The sequence below is a fragment of the Anguilla rostrata genome, chromosome 3, assembly GCF_018555375.3.
Source record: "Anguilla rostrata isolate EN2019 chromosome 3, ASM1855537v3, whole genome shotgun sequence".
In the NCBI taxonomy this organism is placed as follows: Eukaryota; Metazoa; Chordata; class Actinopteri; order Anguilliformes; family Anguillidae; genus Anguilla; species Anguilla rostrata.
Genome location: NC_057935.1, coordinates 9,483,116 through 9,506,100, shown reverse-complemented (window position 1 = coordinate 9,506,100; position 22,985 = coordinate 9,483,116). Strand labels below are relative to the sequence as shown.

At 45.0% G+C, this 22,985-nt stretch overlaps 1 protein-coding gene across 4 annotated transcripts in view; it reads right to left on the bottom strand.

Annotated features, from left to right (window-relative positions):
- Window positions 1–22,985, bottom strand: part of spock1 (SPARC (osteonectin), cwcv and kazal like domains proteoglycan 1) — a 228,580-nt gene that overhangs the window by 45,978 nt on the left and 159,617 nt on the right. For all 4 annotated transcript variants that reach the window (XM_064325886.1, XM_064325888.1, XM_064325887.1 and 1 more), the window contains 2 exons: window positions 18,169–18,301; window positions 8,061–8,175 (listed from right to left, as the gene is read on the bottom strand). In XM_064325886.1, coding sequence (XP_064181956.1) covers window positions 8,061–8,175; window positions 18,169–18,301 — 248 coding nt within the window. The remainder of the gene's footprint in view (window positions 1–8,060; window positions 8,176–18,168; window positions 18,302–22,985) is intronic.

Genomic DNA, 22,985 nt, shown 5'->3' with positions numbered 1-22,985 from the left:
ACCCAGTTATAACAATCACTGTCACCGACCATATATTGTTAGGACCTGGTCAATAACACATGACACAAATATGTCCTTATATTTGGACACACTGGAGCTGCCTGGATTTAGCTGAAGGGGATCCCTTTTCATAGGCCTGAGGGTGACCCTAGGTCAGATAATGGTTGGTTTTAAAATACTTTTTTTCTATTTAGAAGAATGTTGGTGGCAACTGAGCAAGTTGTTTTCAGTACTTGCTCTTGGCCATATAGTCAATTTATTTTATTGTTCAGTTATTTGAGTTACATATTTCACTCACAGGGAATGGACACTTGAACCCTCAAAACGAACAGAAATAAAAGTAAAGGAGTTGGCACCAGACGTGCGGCTGAGCTATGCTGAAGGGTTTAGGGTTTAGGCACTAACTCCCCACATGCGCCTGTGGACTTTTGAATGTTTCACATCACTTAGCCATACTTAGTAACAGGTTAGTCTCTCCCCTCTTAAAGAACCGTGGATAAGGGGTAGGATCATGAACAGGATTTATCCAGGATTTTTTGTTTTGAGCAGAATTTCTAGTCTATTCTTTCTATTTTAAGTTCTAGAGAGTTTTAATATCTGGCTGGCTGGTGCTCCGGTGTATATAATTGTGTGTATAATTGTTTTTGATTGCATTGTTGCGGTATAATATTGTATCAGGCTCGTAGCACTTGGACTGCGTTGCACTTGGACCGAGGACACGTAATTGCAGTCATTTTGTTTTGCTTTTTTTCTAGCTTGCATTTGGCTTTATGAGCGATTTGGATCCCGTTGAGTTCCTGGCAAGGAAGCTCATCATTAGGGACCGACATCGGCTCGGGAATATGATTTATAAAAATGAATTGAGGTTGGCTGAGTGTATATATACACAGGCGTCTTTGTCTGTTTTCAGTCTTTTGTCTCCCTGTCTCAGCACGAGACCTTAGATGGTGCCACACAATTACGATTTGCCAATTCTGACATCTAAAAGTAGCAGTTTAAGAAATTAAGAGAACAGAAGATGCAGAAGGAGTTTGAAAAACATTAAACACACAAAAAAAGACTTGGAAACATAACTACAGCTGCAAGGGCTTTGCCTTTTCAAAGACTGGTCTGCCTGGTTAAAGATAAGTTAAATAAAGAAATAAGGGTCAGGGAGACTAGTATTGAGCTGGCTAAAATATTTTCATAGTTCCTCATTTTCTGAAGAGGATAGGTGTTTTGAAAATGTTTCTAACGGCTTGAATTGGCCATGGTAATAGTGGAAATTGCTAGTCCAGAATGTACTTATTGGGGAAACTCAGAAAGTGCATCTGCTGAACAATCATCTAATTCGGAAACTGTTGATAATGTGTTTTTTGTCCGTAGGGAATGGTTTGGGAGGCATTTTACCAAATGTAGAAGTTTTATACTCTGCTCTGGACAGACATGCTGAATTTAAGAGACAGAAGGAATCGACACCTCTGGTGTAAAGCACATAAAAAAGGCTGGAATTGTATTAGAGGATTTAAAAAAAACGAATTTGGATGAACATAAAAACACCTTAAGCAGAGTAGCTGTTAATTATGTACTGCTAATTATGAGAACTCAAGAGTTTGTTTTTTTGGTAAAGACAGCCTGAAAAATAGCAGTGGAAAGTTTCACAAAAATTAAATACTTTTACATACAGTTTGATTGAAAATCTTCAGCCTTTTCTCTACTCATCTAGAGCATGTTATGAAATATTAAAAGAGAAAGTGGGTCATTTCATACCAAGTCAACAAGAAACTTTCTTTCGAGGCACTCTCGCATTTTAGAAATTGCCTTGGGGGTGTTCATAGATGTTGTTTGAAAAAAAAAAGAAAAAATGTTATTGATTATTGATGGAAAACTTTGGCCTGTGACCTGACAAGAGTCAGCCAATAATGAGACATTAACCTTTATCGTTCCTCAGTTCAGCTCAGTCGACGTAAAATAATGAGAATCATAAGAATCGCGGTGAAGACAATCAATTAAATCAGCAGAACGTACAAAAGTGGATCATGTCTAAGATGGCAGAAAATATATTTTTAAGCGTAACTTTCTGTTCATTTTACAGAAACTACGGTCACCCATAACTCATTACTTTCTCTCAGGCACACAGCCATGGAAATTAAATGCATTTGCAGCCTAAATGAAAGATGGCGGTAAACCAAAATAATGAATTGCTGCCCATTTTGTGTAAAATGTAAAAAGATATTGATATCATCGATGTAACATAAAACACGTAATACCATCCTGGACAACGATGCAATCATACGACGTACTGTGCTCCTCAATTTATTAAAACTATTCAAACTTCATTTTGCATTCAGACGGAGGAGACTATGTCTGTAGCAGCGGTTACTGCAGAATAACCTGAAAAGTGCCACGTTGCCTTGCACACTACCTCTTCGGCATCTCTTGATGCCTCTTTTCCCTCAGCCAGCCACGTAATGCGACTGTCTGTTTCTGTTCTCACACTGGCAGTTTGCAGCTCACCTTTTTCATAAGCGGTAATCAGAAACCTGAGAGCGCGCAGCGGCATATGCTACTTCCACCCTTTCGGCTGAATGGTCCATTTGCAACACCCGAGGGTTCATATCTCTACGACATCTATAATATCTCTGCTAGCTTCTACAGTAATTAAATCTGAATACAAAGATTCCACTCACTCAAGTATAGCCAATGAGCTTTTTGTGCACATTTGGCAACTGCTTTAAAAAAAAGGTGATATATATATATATAAACAATGAAAAAACTCTTCTGAGACACTCCGGGTTATTACTGCTGAAGAGCAGGCTAACTCTCTACAGTGTGGAAGACACAGTGGTGTGACATGGCTGACCTCTGCTTTTAAATGATGAAGCAAGCCCTGGGCTAGAGGGCGTTCGTTCAGATTGGGGGGGGGGGGGTATCTCTTCCCCTGACCCCACTTCCTCTCAAACCACCCCCCCACCCCCACCCCCCTCCGCCCCGCAGTACCTCAGCCACCCACCTGGCGGCTCTGATTCATTGGTGGATAATTGGCCAGCGCCTGGGCTGGGGCTCGTAAAACGAACCGCAGAGACCGACATTGCATCTCCCCGCCCTCAGGAAACACTTTCGCCGCAGACAGGTGCCGTCTCTCCAGCGGACAGACTGGAGCCAGGAGAACGCTGCGCACATCATCTCTTAGTAGCTGTTATATTACAGCGTGACACAGGCTCAGGTAGGATGCAGGCGTTATCAGAGTCACATCTCAGCCAGTTTTCCTTGCAGCTTTGGCTGCTGTTCATCAGGACTACTTGATATCAGATGCTTTCCAACTTCCTTCACAGAAGTCGCTGCCGTTGCCATGCCATTCCGCCAGATAGCAAGGGTGAACTCACCCACAAATGCACAGGTGAACAAGAATGCGCGGTGTCACTGATGTGAAGCATCATGAGTACTGATAGCAGAATTTTCAGCCTGCTAAATGTGAGTGAGTGAGTCAGTGGTTCAGTTAGTCAGTGAGTGACCAGCCAGGTCCATGAGGTGCATCTAAAAACTACAATTGAGTTGAATGCTCCAGCGCTAATCTAGGGTCAAGCTACCCCAACTGGAGCGAGTACAGGCTGGATAGCCATACAGAATCAGCCGCAATGTACATAATTTAATCAGACCACATTGATTGATAAAACGCCTCATAAAAGGTTAGCGCTGATGAGAGCCAAAGTCCAGTGCTTGGCCATCAAACCAGACACTGTCTCAGACACTGCGTCTCCCATCATGCCTCTGACCTGAATGCTTTGTGGAGGCCTGCCTATTGGACACAGCCCAGTTTCCCAGCCTCCGTTAACACCTGTCACCAGATGGCCAGCCCATCATCACGCACCGTCCGTCCCCCGCAAATTCCCAGCCCGCAATTAGCCAATCAATGGGGTAAACTAAATTAATTAACAAAAAAATCTGCTCCTGCCACGGCCGTCGGCGGCAACCGGATAACTAATGGTAAGAAATGGGAGATAATGAGGCAATTAATTAATTGTAGCTAATTTTCCATTGTCCCCCATTTGTTTTTCGCAGAGGCTGACGCGCTTTTATTAATTAAAAAGCGTAGCGGGGAGCGCTGTGAGCAAACGGTAAGCAGACAGGTGGGGGTTCGAGGTGGTTAGCGTCTCGGAGAAGGGCAGCAGGTCAGCCTAGCCTCCTTAGCCCCACAAGTCACAGCTTGCAGACGTGCCCGAGCGTCACTGCAGCGTGAGAGCAAAAAAAAGTGCCCTCAACAGCTCCTCTTCAGCTGCGAAAGTAAATTACACACTGCCAGTCCCCCGCAATTTAATCTTTCATCCATCAGTGAACATGCACAGGAGCTTTAAAATTGCAATTTTAATGAAAGCGGCGGACGGACGGGTATTAATGCGGCAGGCGCCCCCGCAAACCCGTCGCACGTCCATCTCGCGGCTGGCGCGGGTTGAAGCCGCCTCCCGCAGACGCAGCAAAGGACCGTGGGTAATCGGAGGGGAAAGCCGGATTTGCCCTTTCTGCAGACAGGCCGCGGCTCCGCGCGCCAGGGGGGGCGGTGCAGTCGCGTTTCGGGGGGGGGGGAGTCTCACCCTCAGAGACGCGGGGAGGACAGCCAGCCGCGGGGCACTCCGATAATGCCGTGGCTGGACACACATAAAGGTCACGGGCTCCAGATTAAACGAAGCCAAGGCAGAGCGCTTTATTTGACGCGGTGCAACAGACACGAGCGGTAAGTCATCGATTTTCGCCTCCGGCGTTTGTCTTGACTTTGAGTGTTTCTTTGACACTGTTTTAATAAGAACAGCCACAGCCTTGTGAGCCACACCCTCGAAGGCTTGCCTGCCTCTCTCTCTCTCTCTCTTGCTCTCACTCTCTCTCTCGCTCTCTGTCTCGCTCTCTCTCTCTCACTCTCACTCTCTCTCTCTCTGTCTCGCCTCTCCTCTCTCCTCTCCTCTCTCTCTCCTCCTCCTCTCTCTCTCTCTCTCTGTCTCCTCTCTCTCTCTCGCTCCTCTCTCTCGCTCTCTTCTTGCTCCTCTTTCTCTCTCTCTCTCGCTCTCCCCTCCTCAGCGCTTGCTCTCCAATCACCTTTTCTCCCCCCGAATAACCTGCCGCCACCGCAAGCCCGCCCTCGTTCGCTCATTACCTCATTTATTTAAAACACACTTGAGAGAGGACGCCCGTACAAGCCCGCCCACCCGCCGCCCCCTGGAGAACACCTGCCTCCATCTGCTCAGAGTCTGGCTGTGGCGTCGGTGGCAGGGCTCGTCGCTGTGGAGGTACTTCACATTTAAACGCTGATATTAATCGAGCGGCTTTTCTCGCCGATGCCGTACTGCAACGTGCCACACCGCCAGACAAACAGGAAGCTGGGCGCACCCTCTCGGGAGAGCGGCACGTCTCCCCTTCCTGTTTCAGGAATTGTTACAGAGACAAAATATATGCCTACAAAAAGAGCGTTTAGTCATGTCTGAATGCAAAAATGCCCTTTCAGGGCCATTCAGATTCATAAAGCGATTGTTTGTAATGAGAGCAACGGAGAAACAAACACACGCACACACACACACACACTCACATGCACACAAACCCTCAGAAACTCCTCAGGCACAGAAGTGAATGTTTGATACTACAAAGGAGTGAGCAAAAACCCTGTATATAAACAGCTTAGAGAGTAAAGCCTTCCTGCCAAACTGTACCTGCAAGAGGAGCTGGAGTGAGAGGCGCATTATTTAACAGGAGATGAGAAGAAGAAGAATAAGAAGCAGAAGAAAATGAAGAAGAAGAAGCGAAAGAAAAACAACTTAAACCTGGCGAGCCGGAGAGATCACAAGCCCAAATTTCAAACTCCAAGTTCTTTTCTTGTTTTGATTCTTCGGTTTCCGGATGGATATATCACATTCACGTGGACAGACTGATGATGAGAGGTGGCGTTATCAGAGAAAGAGGCTTTTGTGAATAATGGATAGCTCCTGTTGGAGGAGAACGGCCGGTCACCTGCCACTCAAGATGGCCGCATCCCTGACGATGACCAACGGCCCTCGCCCTCGGACCAGAACGGCAACCCTTCGCCCACGCCACGCTACGCCACGCCTCATTATTCTCCCATCTGCTGAGGGGTTTATGTTTTTCTCGCTTTTATTTGATTTATTTTTTCCATCTGTCATTTCTAATCCCAATAAAGGTGAGTAACTGCACAACGGCGGAGGGGGAAATTGCATTCTCAGCCCCGCCCCCCCCCCCCGTCCTCCTTCCGCAAAAAAACACAGGGCCGTCCCTGTCCATCCGCTGCCACGGCACCCTCAGGAACTGCACGGTGGAATCATAAAAAGAAATTGCTTAATTATGAGAAACAAGAGCGAGAGAGCGAGAGAGCGGGGGGGGGGGCGAAGACAGAAGCCCGCATTTATTTCCTGTTTCCGTCATAATTCCGCGAGGCGTCTCGGCGAACGCCGCAAAGCGGTCGGGTTTTTACGGGGGCCCTTCAAATTAAGCGCCCCGTCCGGGGTTAGGCGTGGAAGGGCGCATCCGCGCGCCGCTACGAATCCGTTAAGATGAAGACGTCAAGTCGCGGCGGATCTCTCCGGCACGCTGACGGCTCGCCCATCTGTATGCTAATCCCCGACGCAGCCGCTGAAGTAAACGGGCCCTGTCGGCACACACAATTAGAGCGATAGCATCTCGTATCGCCAGCCCCGTCTCCGCAGGAACGCGTAAACGAAAGAGGCTGATTATTAGGGTATTTACACCCCGGAGGAGCGCAACGGGATTCTTCTTCGATCGGGGGCCGTCTCAAAAATGAGCACAATGAAAGCGCAGGAACGTCAGCATCTGAATTCTGTTCAAACAACGTTGCGTAAAAGATCACTCAAAAAACTCAAAAAACCCACACGGTCTTCCTCCACCAGAGGACAAACGGCTGTTCGGCAAGCAAAGATGAGCACAGGCCGCTCTGTGAGGCAAAGTGCTACATGTGATATCACTGCCCTACAATACTGGATAGCACTACAGCACTGTACAGTATTTATGAGTCAGTGCTGGAGTACCCAGTTAAACGGCCTCTGAATGTGTAAGTACTGATGAGATGACAAACATTATGAGACGACAAACAGTAGGCAAATATTCCCTGTGTATATCCAGTGTTTCTGTGCATATGCAGACAGTGTTATTTAACATTCTTGGCACCAACAAGCTTGTGATTGGTCACAGTTGACCATCTGACCTGCTTGTGTGGAACCCTCCCAGGTCAGCAGCTACCTGGGCTCCAGGGGGTTTCGCTGCTTGTTCTCCGGCTCAGACTCAGACACAGGTCACGCAGCCGCTCACACCCAAAGCTTTCAGCGCACCCTGGCCCGGCAACAAGGAGGCGGGAGAATTCCCCCCGCGCGCGCCGAGCCGTTAGATCCTCTTCACGCGACGCGGAAATAAACCGAAAATCAGAGTAATCCCACGGCGGCGCGGGGACGGGTGAGCGGAGCGCCGGGCCCGTGTCTTTATGTCGAGGAAGTGTTATCTGTCAAGATATCAGCGGCGAAAAAGGTCTCGCAGGTCTTAAGAATAACACAAACAGTGTTGTGACAGCTGAAAGGAATAAGCTTTTAGTCTGACGCTCTAATGCTCCTACAGCAGGAGCTCAGTTTTTTCCCAGGTCAACCCTGTAAGACTCAATACTTCCTGCTGTAGTGGGGCCAGGGCAGGGCTGGGGGGGGGGGGGGGGTGGCTGGAGAGGTTGGTACAGTATGAGGGTAGGGCTGGCTATAATTAGCATCATGTTATTAATAGGCGCGTGGGTGTGTGTTTGTGATTTGTGTATGTGAGCATGTTAGGGTGCAAGGTAGTGGGGTTGCTGAAAATCATGACCACAACTTTTCAACTCTCTTTTTCTTCTCACTCTCTCTCTCTCTCTCTCTATCTCTCTGATTCCATACAGCTGTGCTGGTTTGGCTTCAAATGAAACACACTGACAAAAGGGGAAAAAGTTATTGATGCAGTGAAAGCCTTCCTCCAAGGAACTGCCACAAGCAGCACAAACCCTTTCAATGGAGACAGACAAACTGGCAGACTGACAAAATGCAGACACTCACTGTTCTTCTCGCTCCGGGTCTTGACAGCATCCTGCCCGGGAAGACAGGGGCACGGTCCCTCACACTTTAGAGAGATGGTCTTTCCTGAGGTGCACGCCTGGAACTCCATCTTACACTGTATAGAGACAGAGAGCATTGTGGGTAATGAATGAGCTGACCCACGCACACAGCAGACAGAAGGCGTCATGGGTAATAAGCTTCCTCCTCCATGCTGCAGAGAGACAGAGAAGACTGTGGGTAAGCAGGTTATATAAAATATACAGTAGTATCACATTGGGTTTATTCCAATTGCTTATTTGGTCCGTCCTCGTCTCCTCTATCCTCGTGTGATCTGGAACTAGATTGAGATCCACCATCTTTAAGGACATTTCAATCTGTTAAAGACTCTTTGGAGGACTGAGGAGCAAGGAGGCTCCTGGATGATGCTTCATCGAGAATACTCGAGTGCAGCCTTTTTTAAAGTCTCTTCTCAGAACGCGTCTCCAAATCTGCCAGGTCTACAACTGATGCCTGACTAAGTGAGGACATTCCATTTGCCTCACACATGTTGCTTTGGTTCCTTCATCCATGTATTTCACCCTTGCGTCTTTTCCTTGTGTCCTCCACTGGGTGGAGCTCAGGAGCGAGCGAGGAAAGGACGTGAGAGAGAGATGCAGGGAGTGAAAACAGACTAGAAAAGTGACAGAAATGCACCCATTGTCGTTTGGAGCTTTCCTTCAAGTAAGGGAGACTGACAAGCACAGAAATGTTTAGCTGTTGCATCATGCTTCTTTCTGGGAGTCTAAAGGAAATTGTGAATTTCAAATATAATGAAAAGCTATGGGTGTGTTGTGAGCTGAACGGCTGAGGATATCAAAGTCATGGAATGCACCCGACACAGTGAAATGTCTGGCGTTAATTGAACACTTAACAGATTAACTTAACGCTCTGGAATGTGGGACCAAATGTTATCTATTAACAGTTGAATTAACACTGTTAGAGCTGAATTAAAACTGTACATTTTACTGCGTATAAAAGTGATATTTCATAACTAACATCCACGTACATGGTCCACAAATGAGGCTGCTTACTTATGCATTCAGTAGTTAGCCAGTGTCATAAGCAATAAAATCAGCAACTGCAAAACAATCTAGCTTAATAAATTACTCTAATTAATAATTAATGTATCAATTTTATTTAAAAGAGCAATTTTGGTTAACCACCCACAGCCTTCCATTCTTCAAATTTTTTCAATTACCAAGTAACTACGCCGCAAAGCTGGTAATTACCAACTTTATAAAACCCTGTCAAGTTCTGCCATAAATTAAGGTGCAGTGTCATCTAACACCCGTTGCTCTGAGGCTGCTGAACTCCCATTAAAATGTATCTCATCATTCACACAATGATAAAAAATTATCTAAAAACACCGGTCCTGACATCCCTCATATTAAAAGACGGACTGTGTTATTAATCACAGAGAGCTGACAATGAGCTGATGTCGACACATCGTACAATAGGGCAGAAACACTAATACAATACTGATGAAAAATTGCAGGAGAAAAACAAAAGAACTTTGAAAAGCCCAACTCGTCGTTCAGACTTCAATAATGGCTGAATACTTTTCTCCGGAGTTTACCTTGCGCTTTTCTGCTGAAAAGAAAGCCAATCCTGAGCGACCCCTCCCCTCTTTCCTCCTCCACCTCAACCCTCGCTTTGACACATTCGGCTTCACGGCTTCCATTTTAAATTCATCACTTGCGTCGTGACACTTCTTAGATAGCGACATTAATATCTCCTAATTAAATTTGCCGACAAAAGCTCAGCGGCTCCACCCCGCAGATATCGAATTACCCGTCCAGGAAAACCTATAAAATATCTGCCACAAACCCAATTTGCTGACTGTACCGTCTGGGTAAAACAACAACCCTGAAAACACACCACAATCCATAGAGTTCATGTACTTCAATTTCCTGAGAAAAAAAGGGGGGAGGTAGAGGGAACCCCTTTAAAAAGTTCAGCGACGCCACTTGTGCTTAACGTTCTTTGCGCTCCTGCGCACAATTAATTTAAATCCGACAAAAGCAAACAGTGAATGCAATTGAAATCGGAGGTATTAATCACTCGAGGCAAATCAAATAACACATAATAAACAAAAGCGAGTTATCACACAGCGACTCATCTGGAGATTCCCTGAGCAGCAGTGTGCACAGGGGTTCAGAGAGAGAGAGAGAGGGACAGAAAGCGAGTGAGACAGAGAAACACACAGAGAGAGAGAGAGAGAGAGAGAGAGAGCAACAACATCAAAATCAAATACGTAGCCTCCTCCCAACCTAAATGACCCGGAGCTTTTTGACACGCGGTTCTTATCCGTGTCCCAGTTTCTAAACGCAAAACTGCGACGGTCAAAACATTTAATAAATCTCTCTCCTGTGTCAGACTCAAGGCTGCCATTTGTCCATCACTGGAGAAGCAGGCATGCCAGCAAACTGCTCCAGGGACACGCCTCAGATAATTTCCGTTTGCTTTTTTTTGTTTTCTTTTCTTATACACACGCTGGGTTAGGAGACACTGGCATTCCCTCACAATGCACCTAAGCTTTGAAAAGGTGTTTGCAAAAAAAACAAAAACAAAACGGTCATAAGTCCCGTTGTAGCTGCTGCTGTTTCCAGAGAATATTGAAATACAACAAGATCAGTGTGAATCCACTCAGTAGCTACACTATCTCAACATCCCACAGGTACTTATCTTTAAAAAAAAATGTTTTAGCCGCAACACTAGAGCACATGTTGGTTGGAAGCTAAACTGGATTTGACAAATAAAAAAGAAACCTTTCCAATGATATTTAACAAGGAGCAAATTTACCCACTACCTTGGGTAAGCTGAACATCTAAAATACTCTATACTCAAATCAGCCATTAAGTTAAACATTGATCAAAACTAACAGCAGTTTTCCCCATAAGCAAATATTTACTCCTTGCTATTTCTTTTCCTTTTGGTAGTGGGATATAGTATATATATATATACTTGTCCCATATAATACTTAGCTGGTTTAACTCCAGAGACTGAAGCGAACTACAAATTCGGTATTGTTTGTCAAAGACTGGGGTCTCACTGTCAATGCACCCTGTGTTTGTTATTCAAATGACATCAGCTGTGCTAAGCCACCGGGAACATAGGAGTGATGCTATACAATTTGTTTCTGGGTAAAATCTGTTTTCTTAGATTCCGTGCTTTCATGCCTGACACCTAATACACCTCAGCTACCAATTCACACTATCATTTCCCCTTAATTTTAATTTTATAAAAATTAATTTATGAATTTATTTATTTATTTATTTATATTTGGGACCAATCAGACAAAAAACATATGAAATCAGACGTGTAAATCCTGCAAATTGGTCTGTTGCTCAGAGCAGAGGAGGAATGACAAAGCCTTTGAAGTACATAATTATTACTTGTGCGGTGCTGCGTGGTGTCTTGAGCACCTGGATGCCAGGAAACCAGACCAATCGCCGCCCCCGTCGCCCGATTGGTCATGCAGACGAGGCACCAGCATCGGCGACACAGCGAAGACCACCTGGCTGGCGTGCGCGTGGGACCGGCGCGCTGACGTGAGGGCGCACGGCGGGCCGATAATGATCAGCGCGCCCGGCCGCCGTGCGGGCGAGACCGAAGACAAACGCGCTTTATCTACGCGCCTTCGTCTCGCCGGCCGCGTAAATCAAGCCGCGCTCTTAATTCGCGTATCCGTATTCAGCGGATTTGGGCCTTCTAACCCCGCGGAAAATAAATCAGACGGAGGGAGAGGGAGCGCTTATCTTCTCTCCTCGCGAACTCATTCACAGCTTCCCGCCGCCGCCGCAAATCCCTCGCAGGAGAATACGACTGCGCTGAGTGAGCGCGGGAGAGGGAAGCCCGAGCTCTGAGACCGCCTACGGTTGCCGCGGTGAGACACTTCCCGCCATTGCCTCCTGGGGTGTATCCGGAGTAACCATGACAACCGCGAGCCGAAGCAGCGGAGCTCTGATTGCTTTCCCCCAAAACTGAATGGCACTGTGTATGCTCACCACGCTCCTCAAATACTTCACAATGCTGCAGTATAACAATTCAGCGCAGCGGTGCACGCTTAAAGTACTTTCAAATAATGTGGTATGCCTCAAATCTAACCAGAATAGTGCACATACATGCAGAACTACAAAAATGAATAGGGCAGGGATACAGTCACTATATTCTGAAATATTATATAAAATACTGTGTGCGCAATTGGGGCGACATAGCTCAGGAGGTAAGACCGATTGTCTGGCAGTCGGAGGGTTGCCGGTTCAAACCCCGCCCTGGGCGCGTCAAAGTGTCCTTGAGCAAGACACCTAACCCCTAACTGCTCTGGCCAATGAGAGGCATCAATTGTAAAGCGCTTTGGATAAAAGCGCTATATAAATGCAGTCCATTTACCATTTACCAATATTATAAAGCATACAGGCAATGATTGTCATTCAGGCTGCAAACTCCCACCACTGCTGTATGCCCAATCAGACTGTAAACACGATCATAAAGCCAAGGCCCAGCATCCTGTCCAACGTGGCGAGACAAACACCTTGAATAACCTGAGTGAATGCCCAGCGGAGACTGACAGGTCTAACCATCTTATTTATTTAACATACTATCCACTTATTCGGTCTGATACTTACCAAAGAAACTCAGGTTGAGGACCTTGCTTGAGGGCCACGATGTCCACTCCTGGAGCCCAGCGACGTGGTTTAGAAACACAGACGCCACGCGGGTCACACCCCGGACCCCTGCTTCGCCTCTCTGACAGTGCGAGCCTCAGCCTCGGGCGGTCCCCGAGGCCCCTCGTTTTCAAACTCCGAAAAACATCACACGGTTTTACAGCACAAAGTTTTATACGGGAAAGAAAACCGGCGCGAGAAGTTCAGCCTCGGTTTCGTTGCCTCAGAACACCTGGTAAAAAGCCCCGGGTAAAGCCTGATGTGGGAGCTACAGAGCAGGCCCAGAGGGGGGAACATGACCGTGGAGTAGCCGGGTCCACATCTGAGTGGGAGGTACAGAGCAGGCCCAGAGGGGGGAATATGACCGTGGAGTAGCCGGGTCCACATCTGAGTGGGTGGCAGGGCAGCCCAGAGGGGGAATATGACCGGGAGTAGCCGGGTCCACATCTGAGTGGGAGGTACAGAGCAGGCCCAGAGGGGGGAATATGACCGTGGAGTAGCCGAGTCCACATCTGAGTGGGAGGTACAGAGCAGGCCCAGAGGGGGGAATATGACCGTGGAGTAACCAAGTCCACATCTGAGTGGGAGGTACAGAGCAGGCCCAGAGGGGGGAATATGACCGTGGAGTAACCAAGTCCACATCTGAGGGGAGTCAGCAGCAGGCCCAGAGGGATTATGACCCCGTGTAACCAAGTCACATCTGAAGCGGGGTACGAGAGCAGCCCAGAGGGGAATATGACCGTGGTAACCAAGTCCCACACTGAGTGGGAGGTACAGAGCAGGCCCAGAGGGGGGAATATGACCGTGGAGTAACCGAGTCCACATCTGAGGCGCCGGTCTCTCTTATAAGAACAGGGTAAATGTGCCTCTTCTGCGGAGCAGTGCCTATTGAACTGGAATCGGTTTAGTGAGCACAGGCGCAGGTTCCGAATGGTCATTTTGATCATGCTAATGTCCGCTGGGCCCCAGTGGGCCCCTATGAGAAGGGGGGGGGTGAGCTTTGTGTTGTCCGAGAGGGTAGTGCTGTGCGTTCATTCACAATGGCCCCTCTAAGGCAGGCCAAAGAAGTAGCTTGCTGGAGGCCATACCCATATCACCACCCCCACCCTCGGTGCTACAGTTATTCACGGGAGGGGGAGGGGCTCACTGTCAGAGGTCATATCATTACCCTCCCACCCCCTCCTAATAACAGTTTTACATTGGATGTCCAGTTCTTACTCTGTGTCAAGGGCCAGTGCCCTTTGCCACTTCTGAAATTAATGATATTCCGTAATCCACATTTTTACATGCACACACACACACACACACACACACACCTGAAGGCCAGTCATAGCAGCTGAAAAAACACAGTAAAGAAACTTTCAAGTGCCTAAATATATATTACACCTTGCTGAAATGTTGCTAAATGTGTCTGTAAATTAGTAATATTATCCTTTTAATAATGACATCTAATATTACCCTGTGGGTTCAAACAGATGGAATATCATTCTAAGGGTTTTTTTTTTTTTGAAAGACTTCTGTGCCTAGGAGCTCAAGACATTCATCTCAGCAGTCATCTTATATTTTAAACCATCAAAGTTAACGACTAATCTATATTAATGAGCAGATTCAGCTCTCATAAAAGAAAGACACTTTGCATGTATAATGCATGAATTCTGTCAATTCACGTCCTCCTCCATCAAGCTTCAGACTTAATTTAAAGCAGTCTGTTACTTTCGAGGGGTTAGGAAGTTGTTGCCAATGAAGGACTGGTGTGTGTGTGTGTGTGTGCATGCGTGTGCGTGTGTTGTGTGTGTGTGTGTGTGTGCATGTGTCTACACGTGTGTTAATGTGTGTCTGTGTGTGTGTGTGTGTGTGTGTGCGCATGTGTGTCTGTGTGCGTGTGCATATGTGCGTGTGTGTGTAATGATAGAATGCTTGCACTACGCTGATTCATAATGTCTGTTGGGATGAGATTTGAGTGGTATCACTGAAGATGGATACATCAAGCCAGGAAGACCAAGCTGACTTTGAGGCTCAATTTCCTTGTGGACTGTGGACAGGCTCCTTGGTAAGAAATGTCCATATCTTTCATGCCTTGCACACTCCAAAAACAGAAATAAAAGCAACCACTGAGACCTTCCCCTTAATCCATGCCTGCGGCTGATGTATACTGAATGTAAATTTGACTCTAGTGCAAATGATTTGATAAAACATTGATCGCCTCGCTTGAATTTCAAAGCTACCATTGATTTATTTAACATTCCTACAGTAAGGTCATCCAGGGCAATGTAGACTGCCTCAAGACATAACTTCGGTAGATTCAGTAAACTAGCATTTTTTTTTAACCCCTGGTGCTCCAGGAACAAATCCTGCAAACGAAGACCCTTTCTTGCAAATGACAAGTGTCAGTCCCTGTCACCTGCTCCTGGAAAAGCTATAGGGGAAGCACCTGTCTGTCTGAGATAGCAGGTTTGGGGATGGCTGAATTCACTGTACTCTGAGTGAAACACCTGGGGCTATGCCGTAGGGAAGTGCCTAGGGAAACACTATTTTTTTCTGAGTGGCACAGAAAAGTCGAAGTGTTTGGCCACTAAAATTCTGAGGCCTGATTGGTTATTTCTTGTTTTTCTATTAGTGCTGTATTGAATTGCCTTTAGGAGACCTTTTTACAATGTTCACAGTTTGGAAGGTCAAATCTCAGACAAGAGTTTCCGCAAACAAAACAAAATGTTTCAATTCACCACCGTGGCAGACATAGTAAAAAATGCAACCACTATTATAAAAACAATGAAAATGATTTTAAATGATATTATAAGCCTATGCTGAACATAACAATATAAAACAGTTTCCTGCACATTTGCTGGCTTAGACTTGCATTAAACATTGTTGATGACATGGAATGCTTTTTTTATCTTGATTTCAGACTACTGCATTCCATCAGAGAACAGCGTTTAAAAAAAATTTTTTTTTTTAAAATCATCTCTGTTATTTTATTCACACAAAATGACAGAACGCTGCCTTTCAACACAAAACCCTGACTGTACAATACGGCCCATCCTGGGCGCGCATCTGCTGAAGTTCACTTAACCGCTCATTGATTCTGAATGACACTTATCCGCAGACACAGAAGGAGGGAGAGAAAGGGAGGGAGAGAGAGAGAAATGGAGACGGAGGCGCAGAGGGAAAAGAGAAGAACAAATCCATCGTAATTGTTTCACAGCAAAGTGGGCGCTGCAAGGTTAAAAACGTGCTTGGGGGAAAGTAAAAGAAAATCCCGCGGGGAGTTCATCGCGGATAATCTCGGGGCAGATGTGTGAAGCAGTGCGCAACATTGAGATTGACTCGCTAATGAATTCTGGGAAGGTGGACGGGAGGGCGTCCTTGGGGGGAAAACACCATTACTGCCCACCGCGCACATCCTAGGAAACAACATTAGCATCAATCATTCAGCTACACCTATGCAAACATTTAGCTGTTTACCAGCGCTAGCCGCCTGACTGTTCCTTGGGCGGAGTGGAGCTGGCAGTGTGTTTTTGCGCGGGTGAGATTTTACGAGAGCATAAACCGAATTTCAGGACGTGTGAGGATACAGCGTTTCCACGGCAGCGCTGCATTGTGGGTAGGGAAGTTATGTACCAAATCACGAGAGGGCCACTCCGGGTTTGCTCTTGAGTGAAGTGTGTAACCCGAAACAACTTCAGTAAATATCCTGTAGTAATAAAAGGAAAATGTGAAGATAGCTTTAGGAAAAAATTTTACTCGGAATGTGTCTCTGCGTGTAAGAAATCCCAGCATGCAGGGGGAGAGTAAAAAAAAGTAATAGCAATGATAATGGGTTACATTTATATTCTACTTTTCATGATCTGAAATCATTTTTACAGTGAATGTGTTGCACACACCCAGGTGATGAATATGCCTAGGAGAGAATATACAGAATACGCAATAACAGCTACCCCCAAATTAGAGTACACTGGAGTATATATCCATCCATCCATTTTCCATTACTGCTCATCCTGCTCAGGGTCGCGGGCGGTGCTGGAGCCTATCCCAGCATGCTTTGGGCAAGAGGTCGGAATACATCGGGCAGGTCGCCAATCTGTCTCAGGGCACACACACCATTCGCCCACCAGTCACACACGCACTCGCACCTATGGGCAATTTAGGGTCTCCAGTTCACACCAGAGTAAAGTGTTCTGTATATCTGAAATATAGTGTCTCAAACAGTGATTAGCCATGTTCCACATGTTGGGAGTATAATAAATCAGAACAGCAGGGCACAATGTGCTGCCTGTTGGAAGTGTCTCACACAGACATATTGGAATTATAGTAGAGTATAGTGTGTCTGGCTTTGGAGTGTTGCACCCTACACATTTGAGTATAGTTGAGCATAGTGTCCCAAATGTTGGGAGTATGGTAGGATACAGAGTCTTGCATGCTGGAAAGAGTGTCTCACACAGTGTTCTGCATGTTGGGAGAACGGCAGAGTACAGTGTCCGTCATGGTCAGCAGTAGAGGCCCGCACGTTCCAGTATGATTGAGCACCTCGTCCCACGTTTAGTGTCTCGCGCACCGCAATCTGATCTCCATCGCTCAGCGGGAAAGAACAGATGAGGACTGACAGTGCAATCTCTCTCCTTCAATTTGAAGAGATGAGCAAATCTGAGAGGCTTATTCTAAAAGCAGCATAACAACCAGCAGAGCAATGGGCCTCATTGATTTTCCACACCCTGGGCAGGCCTCCCATTAATAATGTCTACTTCATAAAGGTGCAGGAGATTATAAGAAGGGGGTGGGCGGTGCGTGCTGAGTTATTGAATAGGGTATTTAGCCATTAGGGCATGTCCTCTTTTCCCAGGACAGGGGGGCGAGGGCATAAAGGCGAGGCGGGATAAAGGAACTGGAGAAAAACTTTGCAGAGGCACAGGACTGTGGAATCCAAAAGACATCAAGGACACCGTCCCACCCACGGGTCAAGCATCACTTCTGACACGGCCTTTTACTGAACACCGTGACACACTCTGGTTACAGGTTCACCCCGGAATAGGAAGGGGCGTGACCAAATACACCCTCCCTACTGACCCACCCCGGAAGGGTCACAACGCTGAGCTCAATGTTTCCTCAACCCACTGCTTTGGCAAAAGAAGATGATAGGCTTCCCATACTTTGCCACGACGGGGTATATCCAGAAGCATGTGGTGCACAGACATAAACCGTGGCTAACAATTCACTCGGGCAGGAGCCAGAAGGGAAGGAGCGCCTGAGCATGACTCACTGTGAACGTGGAGTTCCTAGGAAACACAGTGTGTTCAGGAATAAACATGAGCAGAGACAGAACAGGTAGAGCTGTGGCCTGGTGCTATCTGCAGCTCTGGAGAAGGCAAGGAAGTCAGCGTCTGCAGAGCTACAGGAAGGATGCTCACCTTGGATGAGTACGTGTGCCCATCTGACCCGCACACTGAGCTGGGATGGACCACGGGGCACGCTCTGCATTTCCCATGATGCACCGCACCCATCCAGTGTTTATGAGGCAGGCCACCTCTCCTGGGCTTTGCACTGTATTACAGGAGAGAGAGAGAGAGAGAGAGAGAGAGAGAGACAGAGCAAGTCAGACAGACAGAGACAGAGCAAGACAGAGAGAGAGAAAGACAGAAAGAGAGAGAGAGAAGGGAAGAACAGGCACAGTCTTAATTTCCTGCCTGATAAGAAGAGAGGATGTAAATGCTTGAAACATGATTAAAAACACATTTGGCCAAAGTAGGAAAAAGCTATTAGAAAGCCACACAGACAATGACCTTTCTTTAGTCACAGCCTCTGCTCAAAGCCCAGCAGCTCTGTAACAATGGCTTCCAAACTGCACTGCTCTAGTGGTGGTAATAATAATAATAATAATAATAATAATAATGTATGAAATCTCATATTTTTCAGCATTTGCAGAACAGAAGTTTAACAGGAGTTATGGAGTTATGGTATGACAAAACAGATTATATGGTAATACAGAACAAGGACAGGAATGCACCACGCATCAGATACATAAACAGCATTAAAATGACATAAATCATCATAAACAATGATGATAAATGACAACATCACATTTGAGAAACTTAGGAGTAAAAAAGGAGTGAAGTGCAATTAAAATCAAGAACTACTCCCATGAGTAGAGGGGTACTAGGAAAGCCAGACTCATCCAACAAGACAACATTAACATATGCTAGTGAATGAAAATGATATTTTTTGTGGATTTTCCTTTTCACCTTTTCGTCTTTATTTCATGACTTTCACACCTACACAGTTCCTGGTCAGCTGGATGGTTTATTTTCAAATACTGTCCCCTGCCCATTCATATGAACCACTTCCAGTCAACATCCAATCAAAGAAGAGTGGCCTCTCCTAAAAATGAACATCCATAGCTATCTGAAGTAATAAAGTATTTTAATAGATGCATGTGAAAAGTATGATACTATCTTAAAAAGTATATAAGCATTTGAATTTGTTTTTCCCGTTGAGAGTTAACCTGACCTCTGCTTTTTCATCTGACATGTATGACCTCTTGCAGTGGATTGGCTTCTATTGATTTTAAAGTTAGGGAAGTTCAACTGAGCTACCTGCCCCTAACTTTAGGGTTTTTTTGAAAATCAATAATTAAAATACATAGGCCCCACTCGCAAAATTATCCCGGCATCTTTTCTGGGATCATGTCACATTTTAATAATTGCATTATTTCAGTACAAGTTTCAGTACAAGTGCCCACAATACGAAACTAGGAAATGAGCCATGCTAGAATTAACTAAAGCACCGATAACACAATATTAATTAACCGTGCATTACGCAGCCAATGTCTTGTTTATTAAACAACAAATCAAAATTAAATAGTTGATTTTCTGGGCCATTATAACTATTAATTTACCAGCCTGGCTTCAAACTGTCATAGATAAAGAACACACCAACAGGATTAAGTGCCATTATGTAAATCTTTGTTTACCAATTACTATCTCTTGCAAGCTTTCTTTGCTTAACAAGACATTGTTAGGTAATTTTATTATTATCTGGACCAGAGAAGTGCACCCTACCTGCAGGATGTACATGATTTTGAGTATGCTTTTGAAATGAATGAATTTGTGTCTTACACATTGACCAGCTATTTTCACTTGTTTCTAAGATGCAGGCCCTTATTTTGCCATTTCACCATGTTTCAAATAAGACTTTGCACTTGATCAATTACTTTTATGATAATAATGTATCTCTTTTCAATCAATGTTGCGAACATCATTTCCCCCTCTGATGACGTCTCACTCACCAGTGTGCTTCTTGAACTCATTCCTGTTTTGTGGTATGCTGATTTTTATGCCAGCACTGTAGGAATCCATCTGTAGCCTACACCTCTCAGAACTCACTAACTTTCCCAAAAATCGCAAATCATGCGAAGTACATGATTCTGGTGTGAAAACACAATAATGACAATCATGACATCACTGTGTGCACACAGTGTATGTCATTGATAGTGCACAAATGTGTCCGAGCTCTCGACTCATCTTGCCAAAGTCCTAAGACTGAAGCATTGCCCGTAAGCCAAGTTTCTGCAACTAAACCATAAACGTCTTTTGCCAATTATCTTTTGGAGAGAAGCCCACGGTTTCTGCGAGCAAACTATTTCTTTTATTCCCCATAAATGAAGTGTAGGGAACTTGAACCTAAAAGGCTGAGCTGGGGAGATAACACTCATACAGATAACACACAATGGAAGTACACCAGAAAAAAAAAAAAACCCAGAAATTCAGATTTACCCCAGATACTTTAGAATATTCATCCCCATTGAGCAATTTTCCACCGCTCATGCTGCCTAATATGTGGAATAATTTATACATAATTAATCAGCGTGAGTGAAAGCTTCTCTAACAAATTTTTGATACTTAAATGGCTGCTTTAATTTCACTGAGAAGGACAAAAAAGTGAAGAAACTGAATGGCATCTGACTAGAGCAAAGTTTCTTTAACTCCCAGTGCTTTCCACTCCAGTGCAGCCATGATGAAGCTGGTGACACTGGGAATGGCCTTGTTTTCAAGTAATGTGCTGAAATGCAGAAAATGTTCACACGCACACACGGACACATGCACACAACCACACACACACACACACGCACACACACACGCACACAACCACACGCACACACGCACACACACACACGCAAACACACACGCAAACACGCGCATGAACACACACACACACACACACACACACACACACACACATGCACACACACACACACCCACACATGCACACACGTGCATGAACACACACACACACATGCAGACACACACACACGGACACACACATGCACACACACACACACACACACACACATGCAGTCGGAGGGCCTACATTTTGCCCTTCATTTCATATTCCATACAAATCAGAAGAGAAACATTCTGAAGGTTAAAACACTGATATATTCATAGAATAATAGAATAGGCTCCTTGGACCGATATCACTTTCGGCAGAATTGAGCAGCGTGCACACCTTTCCCATTAGGACTCTGTCTACATAAGCAGGTAAAGCTCCCGGCAGCGCTATCCAAGCAGCGCGTCCAAAGCATTGGCCGCAACACGCCGCGGTAATGAACAGACAGGGGAACCGAAAAGTCAATCAGCGAAGCTCCATAAACAGATGAGTCCAGGGGTCACTGAGGAGGCCCATTAATTACAGGTGTTTTAATGAGGTGATTGGGTATGACTGAAATCACAATTAACCACTTGACTTGAGTGTGCATTTTAAACCACAACATCCCACTCAGAAAATCAGCAGGTGAAGTTGCACATAGAATTATGCCTTTGAAGTCCCTTAAAATATCCCTGTCCATATTGATCATTGGGCTTCAAACTGGTCACTGAATCTAAGGTTATTTACACTGAATCTTAGGTAAATTATAGGTTTGACCAAAAAAAGTAAAATACATAAATAAAATTAAATGCACCTAGCACATAATTAGCAAATATGTCAATGTGTGTGTTAAGCTTAAACATCATTCTCAACAGGTTCACAAAAAATCATGTGCATGAACGAGGTCAAAATCAGGACAAGAAAGCAGCGAAACCTTCAAATCCTCAGCATGAAACATTTTATAACTCAACAATCATATGAACAGAAGAGAGGGAAAAAAATCAATAGCACACTGACAAAAAAAAGAAGGGATAATAGGCACTGTCAGTGTCCAACATGAAAGAGGGAGAAAAAAACGCATCCAAAGGACTGCAACAGTGCAACAGTATGTAAAGTGTAAAATCTAGCACAGGACCCTGTGTGCACGGCATCTGGGATTTAAAAAATAGTTTAAAAATAGTTACCAAAACACGTAACAAGCAATAGGACTGCATTTTAAAGCATCGACAGAAAGATAACTTTTTTTTACTTTGGTTTCTTTGTGACAGAATTCTTTATTTCTCGATTTTAAAAATCCATAAGTATCCGGCCTCATCTGCTGAGAATTCAATTAAAGAAAAATGAGCATTTCAGTGCAGTCTAGAAATCATTTGAACAAAAGATTAATTACCAATAGACCATGCATTTCTTTACGAATAATTCAAGCCACATAAATATTTGTGCAACAAAACAAAAACATTGTTTATATGGAGAAAATATAAGGTGAATTTCAAATTATTTTAATGTCCATCTTAGAAATGATTAACAAAGGGAAGTCCCAACTTCCTGTGAAATGTGGGCACAGGACTATGTCTCCATGGTGAAACGTTGGCCTTTCCATGCGAACAGACACTTGTGTGTTCATCTTTATTGGTGTGAAGCTGTAATAATGCTCAGCTCTCAAGCATAGGACATCTTCTCCAAAATGTCAAAAGGCATACATACAACAAAATGAAAAGCATTCAGCCTCAGGTCTAGCCACAATATTGTGAAGGTTCAATGTTTTACAGCTTATTAAAAGATTTTTAAAGCCTCTACAAATAAAATGTGGACTGTATTCTTCATTAAGAAATGACTCAACAGTTGTAATGAAATAATCAGTGAAATGAGAGGGAAGGACTAGCAAAAGCCATACACAGCCCTGGATTCAATCAACCTTTATCTGTAACTCCGCCTTCCAAATGAATTCTAGCCTTACTATTTTTCTTGACAAAAACAGTTAGGGGTTTTAATTTAGGTAATTTGCCAACACTTGAATTGATTCACAAATTAAGGGAAAAGGACAAATGTTGATTGAGTTCTGGCCACAAACTGAAAAATGCAG